General features: G+C 42.4%; 1 protein-coding gene across 1 annotated transcript in view; it reads left to right on the top strand.

Annotated features, from left to right (window-relative positions):
* The window catches only part of nbeab (neurobeachin b), a 793,085-nt gene that overhangs the window by 673,220 nt on the left and 103,633 nt on the right, over positions 1 to 16,232 (top strand). Inside the window, exon 46 of the mRNA XM_060943557.1 lies at positions 12,392 to 12,544. Within this exon, the coding sequence (XP_060799540.1) occupies positions 12,392 to 12,544 (153 nt within the window). The remainder of the gene's footprint in view (positions 1 to 12,391; positions 12,545 to 16,232) is intronic.

Here is a 16,232-nt window from a genome sequence, read left to right as displayed (position 1 = left end):
AGCTCTCACCACAGAATGTCCAGCAGGGTGACAGATTGACTTCTCCATCCAACTTTGGCTTGGGGTCCTTTGGGTGAAGTTTAAAGACTCTGAAACTGCCACAGCATTGCCTTTCTAAACCCGTGATTTGTGTCACTGTGGATGCACTGGGCTTTGCACAGCATATGGTGACCATTAGTATTCAGTGAAGGACAATATTTAGGTAGTTAGCTTGTAGTTTTTCTTTTGTCAATATGGTCAATCTATATTAACACACACACACACACACATGGTACAGTACTAAAAATTGCACCGTGTGTACATTTAAAACGTTTTTAAGCTTTGCCTTGACACATTCACTTGTTTGGAGAAGATCTTAAATGCTCTTCATAAGCAAGTGCTCCAGAATGACATTAAAATGGAAGAGGGCAAATTCCTCGTGTGCACATGCTCCACATGCTCTCACAGGGGTTTATGGGTAATTTGTGGAGGGACATAACTGAGGTTTGGAATGTGGCAGTCTCTGTGGATCCTCGTGGGTTAAATGAAGTTGAAGTTTTATTGGCTGAAGGTGTCTAGTGTGCTGAAAGTGTGCTGAGATTTCTGAGAATTCTGTTACGGCTTTATAACAACATCACCTCATTGGAAAGCCAGTAATAGACGGAATTTTACAACTTTTTCATCATTAAAACCTGGTTACAATCCATTTATAGACTACTGATGAAGAAGTAATAAGCAATATTATCAGTGATATTATATGATGATGGGTTAGCCATTTCTTCATGCTTTAAATCTGATTCAAAACACCCGTGCACTATTGGGAATTATTATACATACAGGACACTTTTTCGATGGAATAAAAACGTGTTCTGTTCCCTTCGAGCGGGTTTCATTCATTTGGTTTGATAGCATGCAATATTGTTCGCATATCGCTGATCCTACATGTATTACGTCACTCTACCCAATGGAGAACGAGCGTTGAATATGCTTTACGATATTGTATGGTTGTCAAGACAACATGATGTCACACGTCGGAGATGTAAAACTTCCGCGCTAGCGAGCGACTGTGACAGTTTGTAAACAAACATGGCCGCCAAGTTTACTTTGTTAAATACGGAAGATTTTGAGAGAATTTTGAAAGACAAAAACGCGTTGAACACCTGTTAGGGATGTGTATATAATAATAATAATAATAATAATAATAATAATAATGGCTTTTTTCGTGGTATATCAGATATATTCCATTTAGCTACCATGATACTGAACTTCTTCTTGACTTGTTCAATATCATGTTAGCTGAATGGAATATATCTGATATACCACTCAATGCCAGCCAATATTCATCCATCCATCCATTATCTCTAGCCGCTTTATCCTGTTCTACAGGGTCGCAGGCAAGCTGGAGCCTATCCCAGCTGACTACGGGCGAAAGGCGGGGTACACCCTGGACAAGTCGCCAGGTCATCACAGGGCTGACACAGAGACACAGACAACCATTCACACTCACATTCACACCTACGGCCAATTTATGGCCCTTTTCCACTACCCTTTTTCAGCTCACTTCAGCCCGACACGGCTCGCGTTTCGACTACCTCAGAGCAGCACGACTCGGCTCGCTTCAGCCCTGCTCAGCACCCAAAACTCGCACGGTTTTGGAGTAGGGCTGAAGCGAGCCGAGTGGGGCTAGGGGCGTGAGGAGACACTCCCCTGTGCACTGATTGGTGAGGAGGTGTGTCCTCACATGCCCACACATGCCCGGCAAGCACGCTGGGATCTGTAAACACCGTAAACCCGGAAGAAGAATAATTACGAATTACGAGAATTTCTGAAGCCTTATGCGCCTCGCCTCATCTATACGCTCTTGCCAGTATCTGTCCGCGTTGTCGGTGACAACAAGCCACAGCACCAAGACCAGCAACACTAACGACTCCATGTCCTCCATGTTTATTGTTTACTATCCGGGTTGTGAGACTACCGCTTAAAAGGTCACTGATGTCACTGTTTGCACCGCCTAACGACATCACGTGACGTCCACCCACTTTCGCTAACTCCACCCAATGTGTCCACCCACTTCCAGCCAGCACGGTTCAGCGCGGTTGTAGTCGAAATGCAACTCCAACAGCCCCACTCAGCTCGACTCAGCACAGCACGGCTCAGCCCAACTCAGCCGCGTTGGTAGTGGAAAAGCGGCATTAGAGTCACCAGTTAACCTAACCTGCATGTCTTTGGACTGTGGGGGAAACCGGAGCACCCGGAGGAAACCCACGCGGACACGGAGAGAACATGCAAACTCTGCACAGAAAGGCCCTCGCCGGCCACGGGGCTCAAACCCGGACCTTCTTGCTGTGAGGCAGCAGTGCTAACCATTTCACCACCGTGCCGCCCCACCAGGCAGTATTATTTAAATAATTGGGAACCTTCATGCATATTGTGAAAATATAACTCCATTTTATTTTATTTTAGTACTTTGTTTGAGGCTTATTTATTTATTTATTTATTTATTTATTTATTTGTCATGACTTTTTTCGTATTAAAACAATTATTTTCAGGTAATTAATTACATTGACTAAATAAATATCTAGTCCACAATGAAATGGCTGAATCTTGACATTTGAATTGAAAATGTGTGAAAAATACTCAGTTTACCCCACAATAATATTCCCTATGAGGACTCTTATTCATTGTGTAATTAATCTCTTATGCCTGTGTTATAAGCTGAGGTTATTACAGTATAAACAACCTTTCAGAATTAAACCGTGCTTTAAACCCATAAACTATTTCTGCTTTATGATCACTGTATTCATGAGCTTGTGTTCTAAAATTAAAGATGTTTCAAATCTGTGGAAGCTCATCATTTGTCCTGAGTCATGAGGAACGACTCTGGTGAGGTACCTGAGCCTTTAGTTTCTGATGAACTGAATGAAGCAACATGCAGTCTTTCACACCAGACATTTACAAGAATCCGTAAGCCAAGCCTTGCTTCTTTTACTTTGCGCTGGAGCTGTGGTGCTGGTGCTACTGTCGTGAACAAGCATCGGAAACATCTCACCTGTGATTTCTTTTTTTGAAATTAAAATAAATTACCTGTCACAAACTCTCCATCTCAGCTTGTGGAATGTCTCCAAGTGTGTTGAGTCGAACTAAAGAATCTTATGTAGCCATATTTTGAGTTTACTCCATGTACTTTTGTTTTAGTTTGAGTCCCTGCCTTTGTCAGGACGTTGGTTAATTATCCTAATGTGTTCACCTATTCCATGTCTCACCTTGGTTAGTTTGGCTCGTTGTTCTGTTTCTCCTTGTAAAGTCATCCCGTAAAGTCTTATTACCTCGTCTGTCCATAAAGCCGATGAGCTGTTGCCATGGCGTGGCGTCTGTCATCTGTCCGTCGTCCACAATTCAGTTCAATTGTATCACCTCTGTCAGTTCTCCACTAGTTTCCGTTCCGATTGTTTTGTCTGAAAGAACCCATCACTCCGCACAAAACTTGGTTGTCGTTTTGTCTTTTTTTTTGGCTTACGAGTTACTCTTTCGGCCAAATCAATGAATTTTCCAGGTCTCTCACGAGAATTGTATCTCCTCTCTCATTCCTCATCTGATTCCAGTTCTGACTGATGTTTTGGTTCGATCTTCCCTTGAGGGTCGTTTGTTTGTTGATTTTCTTGTTGCAAACAATTTGTTTGCAACTTTGTTTATTTTCAGTTAAATCGTATCTCCTCCGTCAGTTCTCAATGGATTTCAGTCCTGATTGTTTTGTTTGAAAGAACTCGACCTTCTGTACAAAACTTGAACATTGTTTTGTCAAATTTTTGCGAATGAACGAACTGCTAATCAGTGTTGGGCACGCTACTTTCAAAAAGTAATTAGTTATAGTTACTAGTTAATTTTCCCAAAAAGTAACTGAGTTAGTAACGGAGTTACTTTGTCCTAAAAGTAACTAATTACCAGGGAAAGTAATTATTCCATTACATTTTGTGTCCCCCCCAAAAAAAAATTCAATTAGTGTAATCATAATAAAAGTGAATGTTAAATGTGTTTAATGACTGAAATGGACACTTAACAGAACCAATTAGTAATGTTATCTACATTAATATATTAATATTTTTGTGGGACAATGTGAGATAAGACATCTATCAAATGTAATATATTTTTGTAGTTATTAAAATTGTTATGTTACTAATTACTGGCCACTGACGAGGACAAACGCTTTGTTCCTTGACATAATGTGCATTGCATGTAGACATTTTTGCCTTTTATTTCAAGTAATGAAAAGTAATGCTGTATTTCCAGTGTGAAAGCGCAGTGCTGGGCTGACCGCTCGCCATCGCTGTGTCTTCTGATTGAAAGTGTGCGCAGTAGTGCAGTAGGCGGAGCCTACCTACGTATGCTGTCTAAATCTACTCTGATTGGCTGACTATGCCGTTGTCTCGCATCTCCCCGCCCCACATTAAAGCAGAGTAAAGAAAGGCTGAACGAGCAGCGTGCCAGATGAAAACAGCTTTAATAAAGTAACGCATAGTATTTTATTGTAAGTAACGGGAACGGCGTTATAACGATGTAAAAAGTAATGAGTTAGATTACTCGTTACTAAGGAAAAGTAACGCCGTTAGTAACGCCGTTTATTTCTAACGCCGTTATTCCCATCACTGCTGCTAATTACTGTAGGTCACCTTAACGAGTCTTGGGACTTCTCATTAAGCCTCGGTCACAACCGGCCGTACGTGCTCCTATGGCCAGTCTACGTACAAAAAACGCAAGAAATGCACGGAGGGCACGCGTGAAACGCACGGAGGGCACGCGTGTGACGTGCTGATTTTTGAGCCGTAGACTGGCCGCAGACCGGCCGCAGAGGTTCTTTGTCATGTCAAACAAACTCTACGGGCGCTTACGTTTTTTTCAGGTTGAAAGACAAACTTACGGCCAACGAGCATCTTTCTCCATGAACAAAAAAACCGCAGCGATTTGGGAAATGCCAAAAATCGCACGGCCAAAAAATCGTACGTCCGGTTGTGACCTAGGCTTTAGAATTGTATCGTATCTCACAGTTCTCACCCAATTTCAGTTTTGATCAATGTTTTGGGTTGATCTTCCCTCAGGGAACAAAGCTTGTTTGTTTGTTGATTTTCTTGTCGTAAACAATTTGTTTACAGCTTTTTTTATAACTTTGTTTATTTTCAGTTAAATCGTGTCTCCTCCCTCCCTCCCTCCCTCCCTCCCTCCCTCCCTCCCTCAGTTTTCAATGGACTTCAGTTCTGATTGTTTTATCTGAAAGAACTCGAACTTCTGCACAACACTTGGTCGTTGTATTGTCAACTTTTTACTAACAAATTCGTAATTAGGTCGACTTAACACATTTTCTTCAGACTAGAATCATATCTCGTCTCTCATTTATCATGTGAATTCAGTTCTGATCGATGGTTTGCACTGTAAAAAATTTTACGGGCGGGTGTTGATTGAACATAGATTTTACATATCATTTGACTCAGAAATGTAATTTTCACTTACAACCAACTAAACCAGGTCGGCCTAATACACTTTCTCTCATTGTGATATCATGTTGAACTATCAAGAATTTTAACATCCAAATATCAAAGATATCCTTGTTGATAGAACTAGCTGCAACCTGTTGCAACGCTGCATGTTGGTATCCTTGTTGGTAGAACCAATGACGCATATATACACGTGCTGTATCACTGTAAAAAAAAAAGTGACCATCTCAACTTAAATTTTCTAGGCAACATGATGCAAGAGAATTTTGTGTTGAGATGGTCAACACCAAAAGGTAAGTTGGCTGAACTCAAATTTAAACTCAGAAATCCTTGTTAGGTCAACAGCAATTGAGACAGGTTGAGTAAACTAGAATTTTCTAGGCAACATGATGCAAGAGAATTTTGAGTTGAGATGGTCAACAACAAATAGTACGTTGGTTGAACTCAAATTTCAACTCAGAAATCCTTGTTGACTTAAGAAGGATTTTCGTGTTTAAATTTGAGTTCAACCAACTTACCTTTTGTTGTTGACCATCTCAACACAAAATTCTCTTGCATCATGTTGCCTAGAAAATTTAAGTTGAGATGGTCACTTTTTTTTTTACAGTGTGGGTCGATCTTCCCTCGGGGAGCGAAACTTGGTAATTTGTTTGTTGATTTTCTTGTTGTAAACAATTTGTTTTCAACTTTGTTTATTTTCAATTAAATCGTGTCTCTTCCCTCAATTCCCAATGGATTCAGTTCTGGGGTGGGTTTCCCAAAAGCCTCTTAACACTCAGAACATCTTAACTAGGAGAGAGAGAGAGAGTTCATTGTGCTGCTCGCTCTACCGTTTAATGATGATCTTTGTGCTACAATGCTTTTGGGAAACTCAGACCTGATTGTTTTATTTGAAAGAACCAGACCTTCTGCACAAAACATGGTCATTGTACTGTCTATTTTTTGCCAACAAATTCATAATCAGGTCAATTTAACACATTTTCTTCTGACTAGAATTGTATCTCCTCTCTCATTTATCATGCGAATTCAGTTCCGAGTGATGTTTTGGCTCGATCTTCCCTCGGGGAACAACATTTAGTCCTTTGCTGATTTTCCTGTTGTAAACAATTTGTTGTAGAGGTTGGTCGTCTCTCACATTGTCACGTTTGAGTTCTGTTTGATGTTTTGGTCATCATGGTTGGTTTTTTGATGGCAGGCCAGATGAGCGACTACGTCTTTGACATTCTGGTTCTGTGTTTTGAAGTCCAAGCATTACTCAGCAAAAGGTCTGATCACAGATATTTATCAAGTATGCTAACAAATCGACTGTAAAACCCGATAAGGTCACTGAGCTCAAAAATGTTATTGAAACCGATTACATAAAAATTTTTGAGGTAAGTAACTTAAATTTTTTAAGGTAAGATTTCTTAAAAATTACACTATAGTTACACTTAATTGTAATTTTTAAGAAATCTTACCTTAAGAAATTTAAGTTACTTACCTCAAAAATTTTTATGTAATCGGTTTCAATAACATTTTTGAGCTCAGTGACCTTATCGGGTTTTACAGTGTACTTAAAAAAAAAAATCCCAGGTTCTTAAAGGAGAACTGAAGGCAATTTTTTTATGATCAAAATTCTGTTTATCTCATTTTATTAAATATAGGAACACATTTTTGATCGCTATTTTGTCGCTGCTATAGCAAATTGAGTGTTTGAAATATGCTCTGTAATATATCAGTCCATATGTCGAAGCAATGGCCGTAAACGAGATTCGTCGAGACCTGTGCGAGACATCGTAGGACGGAAGTAAAACGTACAGCAGAAATCAAAGCAACCGACATCTGCCAATGTTGTCAAAAGACGCGCGCGCCCTCTTTCGAATGCTGACATAATCAAGTCAGAAGTTTTGTTTGTTTTCATAGCAATCAGGAAAGTTTGAAAAAGTAGGCAGTAATCGTCATTTAAACTCGTTTTTGTGTAATATTTCATTTGGAAAACAATTCATTTGGTGGAATAAATGTGACACAAGATGCTGAGTATGTGTTTTACACTTAGTTGTGGTCTGGCTGACACTTCACGTTTCGAAGTCTCGCACAAGTCTCGTGAAGATCGCGCGGATAAGCGACGCCTGCCGTGGACCAAACGAACTAAATTCAACACGGCTAAAAACCGAATAGGCCGATAAGTATAATATTTAATTGCAATTAGTTGCCAGTACGAGTCACGATATAAGGTTACTAAAACCGAAAACATAATTGAATAACATGTTAATTAAGAAATAAAGCAAGTTTAAAAATGACTTCAGGTCTCCTTTAAAATTTGAACTGAAAACTGTAAGCATGAGCTATTGCTTGTCTTTTAAATCTTGTCTTGATTGGGAAAAAAAAAGTGCAAGACTCTTTACAGTTTTAGCAGTCAATATGATTAAAACTTGACAATAATCTGGGAAAACCTCATCTCATCTCATCTCATCTCATTATCTCTAGCCGCTTTATCCTGTTCTACAGGGTCGCAGGCAAGCTGGAGCCTATCCCAGCTGACTACGGGCGAAAGGCGGGGTACACCCTGGACAAGTCGCCAGGTCATCACAGGGCTGACACATAGACACAGACAACCATTCACACTCACATTCACACCTACGCTCAATTTAGAGTCACCAGTTAACCTAACCTGCATGTCTTTGGACTGTGGGGGAAACCGGAGCACCCGGAGGAAACCCACGCGGACACGGGGAGAACATGCAAACTCCGCACAGAAAGGCCCTCGCCGGCCACGGGGCTCGAACCCAGGACCTTCTTGCTGTGAGGCGACAGCACTAACCACTACACCACCGTGCCGCCCTCTGGGAAAACCTGGCCCTGTTTATTAAAAAATAAGACTTCAAGTCTATGAAGATTGTGCATATAGTGAAGATTAAGCTTTGTAGCTCCAGTGCAAATTTAAAGAAATGCCAAATACAGGATAGTTTGGCTGATTGACATTTGGAGTTAGTGTGAAATACAAACACACATCTCAATAATTATTCCCAGATATCTTTGAAATGTCAAATTCTTTGAGCGAGTGCATTCGTTTGCCGTCACTGCCTGATTGAAATCACACATGGGAGCCGGGGTAACGTTCTGCTCCACCTTCTCTGCTTAACTCGGTCTGAGCCCATGTGGTACTCGAGAAACCCAGAGCACCTCCTGACCCCCCAAACATAACACATCAGTCCAGCACTTAGACAGGAAATAACTGCAGCGTACCCCTCATCTCTTCTGCTTATTTTGTTACTCTTTCCCTTTCCCTTAAGTGCTGGGTTTTACAACTCACTGCAAAGTCTTTATCAACTCATCTGGAGGCCTTTCACTAGCCACTTGAAATGCTGTCAACATTTTTGCTCCCATTTTTTTGGACTTGTATTTGGAGTTTAAGGTTTGTAAGGAGTTTTATCCACTCACCAGCCACTTTAATATGAACTTGTTCTTGATGCTAAGATTCCTGCGTTTGGCTGCAGGAGTGGAACTCAACATGATCTTCTGCTTTATGTTTTAAACTTTATTTTACTTGACTTTAAACTTTATTATACACAGAATCCCATCTCATTATCTGTAGCCGCTTTATCCTTCTACAGGGTCGCAGGCAAGCTGGAGCCTATCCCAGCTGACTATGGGCGAAAGGCGGGGTACACCCTGGACAAGTCGCCAGGTCATCACAGGGCTGACACATAGACACAGACAACCATTCACACTCACATTCACACCTACGCTCAATTTAGAGTCACCAGTTAACCTAACCTGCATGTCTTTGGACTGTGGGGGAAACCGGAGCACCCGGAGGAAACCCACGCGGACACGGAGAGAACATGCAAACTCCACACAGAAAGGCCCTCGCCGGCCCTGGGGCTCGAACCCGGACCTTCTTGCTGTGAGGCGACAGCGCTAACCACTACACCACCGTGCCACCCCACATTAGCAATGTATAGCGTGGATTTCTGATTAGTTTAAAGTGATCTTCATTGAAAAGAACAGTGCTTTTCTTTCAAAAATAAGGACATTTCAAAGGGACCCCAAACTTTTGAACGGTAGTGTACATTAAACAGTTCTGCATAGCATTGTTTTGGGGAAGCCATGGCCTAATGGTTAGAGAAACAGCTTTGGGACCAAAAGGTTGCTGGTTTGATTCCCTAGACTAGCAGGATTGGCTTAAGTGCCCTTGAGCAAGGCACCTAACCCCCAACTGCTCTGGTAAGAGTGGTGGCATACCTTGTGTCTGATTAGCCAAAGAAAAACTGATGATGTGATTATCAGTTCTGGCATTGAACCTGACCGGCTGTATAGCAGCGTTATCAGATGAAATAATATTGAAGGTTAGATTAGTGCTAGGGGGGCGGCACGGTGGTGTAGTGGTTAGCGCTGTCGCCTCACAGCAAGAAGGTCCTGGGTTCGAGCCCCATGGCCGACGAGGGCCTTTCTGTGCGGAGTTTGCATGTTCTCCCCGTGTCCGCGTGGGTTTCCTCCGGGTGCTCCAGTTTCCCCCACAGTCCAAAGACATGCAGGTTAGGTTAACTGGTGACTCTAAATTGACCGTAGGTGTGAATGTGAGTGTGAATGGTTGTCTGTGTCTATGTGTCAGCCCTGTGATGACCTGGCGACTTGTCCAGGGTGTACCCCGCCTTTCGCCCGTAGTCAGCTGGGATAGGCTCCAGCTTGCCTGCGACCCTGTAGAAGGATAAAGTGGCTACAGATAATGAGATGAGATGAGATTAGTGCTAATACTTAAATATGTACAAAATACGCAGGCTGATAATTGACTTTAGACCAGTAGGCACAGCACAGTGGTGTAGGCAGGTAGCCCATATGATGGGCAAAAGCCATTTAAATACAATCAGGTCTCAAAGTGTGACTTTCTTTCACTGTGGCATGGGTGTTGGTGTAAGTGGTCAGCACGGTCGCCTCACAGCAAGAAGGTTCTGGGTTTGAGCCAGTGGCCAGTGGGGGCCTTTCTGTGTGGAGTTTGCATGTTCTCCCCGTGTCTGCATGGGTTTCCTTTGGGTGCTCCGGTTTCCCCCACAGTCCAAAGACATGCGGTTAGGTTAATATGGGACGGCGAGGCACCTAACTCCCAACTGCTCCCCGGGCGCTGTTAGCATGGCTGCCCACTGCTCTGGGTATGTGTGTGTGCTCATTGCTCATGTGTGTGTTCACTGCTTCAGATGGGTTCAATGCAGAGAGGAATTTCACAAGTGTGTGATGAATAAAGTTGTGCTTTCTTTCTTTTCTTTTCTTTATTTATGAGTAAAAGCCATCAGCTCACAGAAAAAAAAAGATTTCTTGATACTGTCATCAAGACTATTAAACAATTTGGCAGCAGAAAAGGAAAAAGAACAAAGGCCAGACTTTGAGGAAACTTTTGTTGTATCCTGGGAACCAAATGTGTCTCTCAATTTCTCTTTTGTTGTGATTTCCTTACTAGGAATTTCCCAGCAACCCTCCTAGTCGCATGATATATCATTGGAAAGCCCAGGATGTACTCTTTACAACACACCAGGATTCAAGTGAATAGCTTGAAAGAGTCAGAGGGTGTGCACGTAAAACAAATGTCAACTATAAAGGACACAAGTCTATGGGTTGGTTCTCAGGAGGATATGAATATTATTTCTAGATCTAGCGCTATAATTATGTACTTCTGAATTCAAGCAAAAAAAATATTCGACAAATATGATGGGCAAAAGCCATTTCAACATTTAATTACAATCAGGTCTCAAAGTGTGACTTTCTTTCACTCTGGTATGGGTGTTGGTTTGAGCCAGATGATTTGAGTTGGTTTGAGTATTTCGGAAACTGCTGATCTCCTGGGGTTTTCACACACAACAGTCTCTCGGGTTTACACAGAAAGAATGGTGCAGGCTGAGATGCTTTTCTGCTCACCATGGTTGTAAAGAGTGATTATATGAGTTACTATGTCCTTCCTGGCAGCTTGAACCACGAATCTGGCCATTTTCCTCTGACCTCGGAACTGTCACTCACTCACTCAATGTTTTTTTGTTTTTTGCACCATTTTTTTTTCTGTGTAAACTCTAGTGTGTGAAACCCCAGGAGATCAGCAGTTTCTGAAATACTCAAACCAACTCAAATCATCTGGCTCAAACCAACACCCATGCCACAGTGAAAGGAAGTCACACTTTGAGATCACAATTTTTCCCATTCCGATGTTTGAACGTTGTGAACATTAACTGAAGCTCTTGATTTGTATCTGCGTGATTTGATGCATTGTGCTGATGTCGAGGGATCGGCTGATTCGAGAACCTGCATCAAACAGCAGATGGGTGTATTCCTAATAAAGTGGCGAGTGGGTGTTTGGAGTTTAAGGTTGCATTTGGAGGCAGGAAGGCATCAAGTAAATGCTCTCCCAATCAAATTCTGCCTTTAATGCCCTCATGAGGCCATTATTATTATGATTATTATTATGATTATTGGCGGCGTGGTGGTGTAGTGGTTAGCGCTGTCGCCTCACAACAAGAAGGTCCGGGTTCGAGCCCCATGGCCGGCGAGGGCCTTTCTGTGCGGAGTTTGCATGTTCTCCCCGTGTCCGCGTGGGTTTCCTCCGGGTGCTCCGGTTTCCCCCACAGTCCAAAGACATGCAGGTTAGGTTAACTGGTGACTCTAAATTGAGCGTAGGTGTGAATGTGAGTGTGAATGGTTGTCTGTGTCTATGTGTCAGCCCTGTGATGACCTGGCGACTTGTCCAGGGTGTACCCCGCCTTTCGCCCGTAGTCAGCTGGGATAGGCTCCAGCTTGCCTGCGACCCTGTAGAACAGGATAAAGCGGCTAGAGATAATGAGATGACAGATTATGATTATTATTATTTGGATCTAGGATCTAGCACGTCCCTGACTTAATAAGCAGCACCCACAGCAAAACTATTCTAACGTTCCTCTTTCTTGCCTGTTTCAATCTGTTGTTAGGAGTTAATCCCGGAGTTCTACTACCTGCCGGAGATGTTTGTGAACAGTAACGGCTACGGTTTGGGGGACAGAGATGACGGCACCCCGGTGTGTGATGTAGAGCTTCCTGCCTGGGCCAAGACGCCTGAGGACTTTGTGAGGATCAACAGAATGGTGAGAGATCCATCCAGACTTACACTGTACAAATCTTCAGCCAAGCGGAACAGAATGTCTCCTCTAATTATGACTGATTTTGAACACCTGATGGAACATGGATGACGGTTGCCTGAACAGACCTGTTGGCGTTGCACTGTTACAACAGATATAAGAGTAATAAAACCAAGAGGGCTCATTCATCAATTTGATAGTAAAGAGCTTGTCAGCCAAAGTGAGCTAAAACTTCTCGGCAGATTTACAGATTTACAGATTAATGCTGATTTCTTTGTACTTGGACGTGAACATTGATAAATATAGACAGAATCAGCTGTAAAATGACCAAGTGTGTTCACAGCACTGATGATTTACGTTTCGAGACTTCTACAGAAGTCTTTAAAAAGAAAACGTCACAGAGAGCTTAAAGCTACGAAATGCCTAAGGGCCCGGTCTCACAACACTGATAGCTATAACTATACCTATAACTACAACTCTGACAATATCTATACTGTACCTGAATTTAGTTCCAGCCTGGAACAGTCAGACCATCCCGACTATGTCATCACTTGCAATAAATGCATGCAACTTAGGAATAGTCACGGAAGTTTTTTCCAAGGAGTAGCACATTATTCCGGGTCATACTGTACAGCTTGGACTTCAAAACAACCCATGCACACACTCCAGTGGTTGATAAAATACATATGGGTCACAGATTATGAAAATATAATAAAAAAGTCTACAAAATACGGAGTGGTTATGGATTTTAATCCGGATGCATCACGGATTCGAATAATTTACAGATTGGTCATGGATGTTTCAGTATATTAGAGATTTCATACCAATTATGCATGATGGATAAAAAATTAAGAAGTCTAAAACAATTAAACGTTTGGACTGCCGAAATTCATAATTAAAATATCTTACCTGCATTTATATGTTTACTTTATTAATTAACTATTGATATTTCACGGAAAATCACATATCTGTGAATAAATGATCCATGCTTTGTATTATATTTTTTTATTTTCCGTGAATCCGTATTCCGTGACTTCATGATGCAACAAGGATGTACAAAGATTCCCGGGGAAAATTATCACATTCTTAGACAATGTCACATGTAAACTGTTACCTGATTGGTCAGATGTTTTATCAATCAGATTTTTCCAGGCCTGGAAAAAAAATTGCTCCAGAAGCAATCTCAGCGATACGGATAAACCCAGGCCTGGGCTATAGGTATCGTTATCGGTCTGGTGTGAGCACCAACCACATAAACTGCACGGGACCGATTTATTTATAGTTATCGTTATAGTTGTCAGTATTGTGGGACCGGGCCTTAAAGCGCATATCACGGGTAAATTCAGGAGCAAGATCAATGTAATTCGCCTATTTTATATTAAACTTTGATCAAATATCCGTCACATTTTGCATTTTCTGCAATTTTTTTACCTTGCGCAATACCAGAAAAATTCAGTTGAAATCAAGCCATTGGATGCGAATTGGTCCGCCTCTGAAAAAACTTTGCATTTAGATTTCCCGGCAAACATTGATTTTGATGACGTCACGGGCGGGACGCCTCCTTCTGAATCCTACGTCAGCGCTGGTTTGTTTATGAGAAAACGACCTGGTGGCTTTCTGCAAATTTCTTCAACGTTATCGCGTAATTATTAAAATGGTGAACAGATGTATCGTAGGAGGGTGTAGCAACACCAATCTTGATGGGATTAGTACTCATCGTTTCCCAAAAGACCGGACAATGAGAGAGAAATGGGAGCGCTTGGTCTACACAGGCTGTGCACTGAAACCGTGCAAAGCTCTCGCAGCCTGCTGGCGCTTCCGCAGGTGACGTCACAAATCTGGCTCCAGACTCCCTTGGGATTTTTCCAGACGCGTTTTGTTATTTTATTTTTTTCTGCTGTAGACAGATGGCCTTGTGCAAAATTACCCTTCTGGATGAGTGTGTAAAGGGATGTACTTTCATATATTAAAAAAAAAACGAAATTGGTCCAGAATACACTACCGTTCAAAAGTTTGGGGTCACCCAGACAATTTTGTGTTTTCCATGGAAAGTCACACTTTTATTTACCACCATAAGTTGTAAAATGAATAGAAAATATAGTCAAGACATTTTTCTGGCCATTTTGAGCATTTAATCGACCCCACAAATGTGATGCTCCAGAAACTCAATCTGCTCAAAGGAAGGTCAGTTTTATAGCTTCTCTAAAGAGCTCAACTGTTTTCAGCTGTGCTAACATGATTGTACAAGGGTTTTCTAATCATCCATTAGCCTTCTGAGGCAATGAGCAAACACATTGTACCATTAGAACACTGGAGTGAGAGTTGCTGGAAATGGGCCTCTATACACCTATGGAGATATTGCCACCAAAAACCAGACATTTGCAGCTAGAATAGTCATTTACCACATTAGCAATGTATTGCAAGGCTGACACTTGCATGACTTTTGGCCACGATTTTGTCGTGGCAAGTTGTGCCATTTTGGGGCACGAACTGGGAGGCTCCCGCACTGTTCACGACTAGTTCACTCATAGTTCACAACGAGTTCACGAATGCATGCCCGTCCACATTCACGAACTGGCACGATGAGTTCACACATAGTTTGCGCATAGTTTACGCACTTCCCGCATTGGCACGACGAGTTTGCACAATTCGGACGGTGGCGTGCCGACTTGGGCACGCCATATAAAAAGGGGGCCTCCCCAACCCCTGGTCATGTTTGAATTGGCTGTGGAAGAGACAACATGCTGAATACCAGAGACACAATCATTGCAGAGAAGAGAAGATGCCTATACCTGGCAGCTGCTCTAGCCATTGTTGAAGAGCAGCAGAAAAGGCTGGAAGAGGCAGAAGAGCAAGAAAAGGCAACCCCACCTCGAAGAAAGACACAAAGGAAAGTGTGGGTCCGGGAATGGTTGACCAGAAGGCACGAGTTTGGACAGTATGACAGTCTACTGACTGAACTCCACAAGGAAGATCAAAGGGGCTACAAAAATTACCTCAGAATCACACCTGACCTGTTCCAAGAGAACTGCTCGTGAACTCGTCGTGAACTGCTCGTGCCATGCGCAAACTGTTCGTGAAGTGCGTAAACTAGTCGTGAACTGCTCGTGCCATCAATGCGTGATCATGTCAGTGGGAAGGCACGGCCACGCTGCGACGCGCACCAATTCGTGAACATGTCGTGAACTACTCGTGAACTCGACGTGAGCTGTTCGTGAACTATTCGTGGCAGTTCGTGACAGTCGTGGCATGGCGCGCACTTCCACGCACTGGCACGCATCCTCCCGCATCGTCCCGATGAGTTCACGACGAGATCATGAACAGTTTGCGCATAGTTCACGACCCGGTCACGAAATTTTGTCGTGACCAAAATTTTGAACGTTTCAAAATTCTCGTCCCGACATGGCACGCAGTCACGATGGGTTTACGCACACTTCACGCCAGTTTACGACTAGTTTGCGCACTGGCACGACTCGAGTCGTGCCAATGCGTGCCACGGAATCGTGCAAGTGTCAGCCTTGCATATAGAGTGTATTTCTGATTAGTTTAAAGTGATCTTCATTGAAAAGAACAGTGCTTTTCTTTCAAAAATAAGGACATTTCAAAGTGACCCCAAACTTTTGAACGGTAGTGTATGCACTTTAAGGGTATACTCACACCTGGTGATCGGTATCATGCCGGAAGACGTTTGACA

This window comes from Neoarius graeffei, chromosome 17 (genome assembly GCF_027579695.1).
Source record: "Neoarius graeffei isolate fNeoGra1 chromosome 17, fNeoGra1.pri, whole genome shotgun sequence".
Taxonomy (NCBI): domain Eukaryota; kingdom Metazoa; phylum Chordata; class Actinopteri; order Siluriformes; family Ariidae; genus Neoarius; species Neoarius graeffei.
This window is presented reverse-complemented; position numbering and strand designations above follow the sequence as displayed.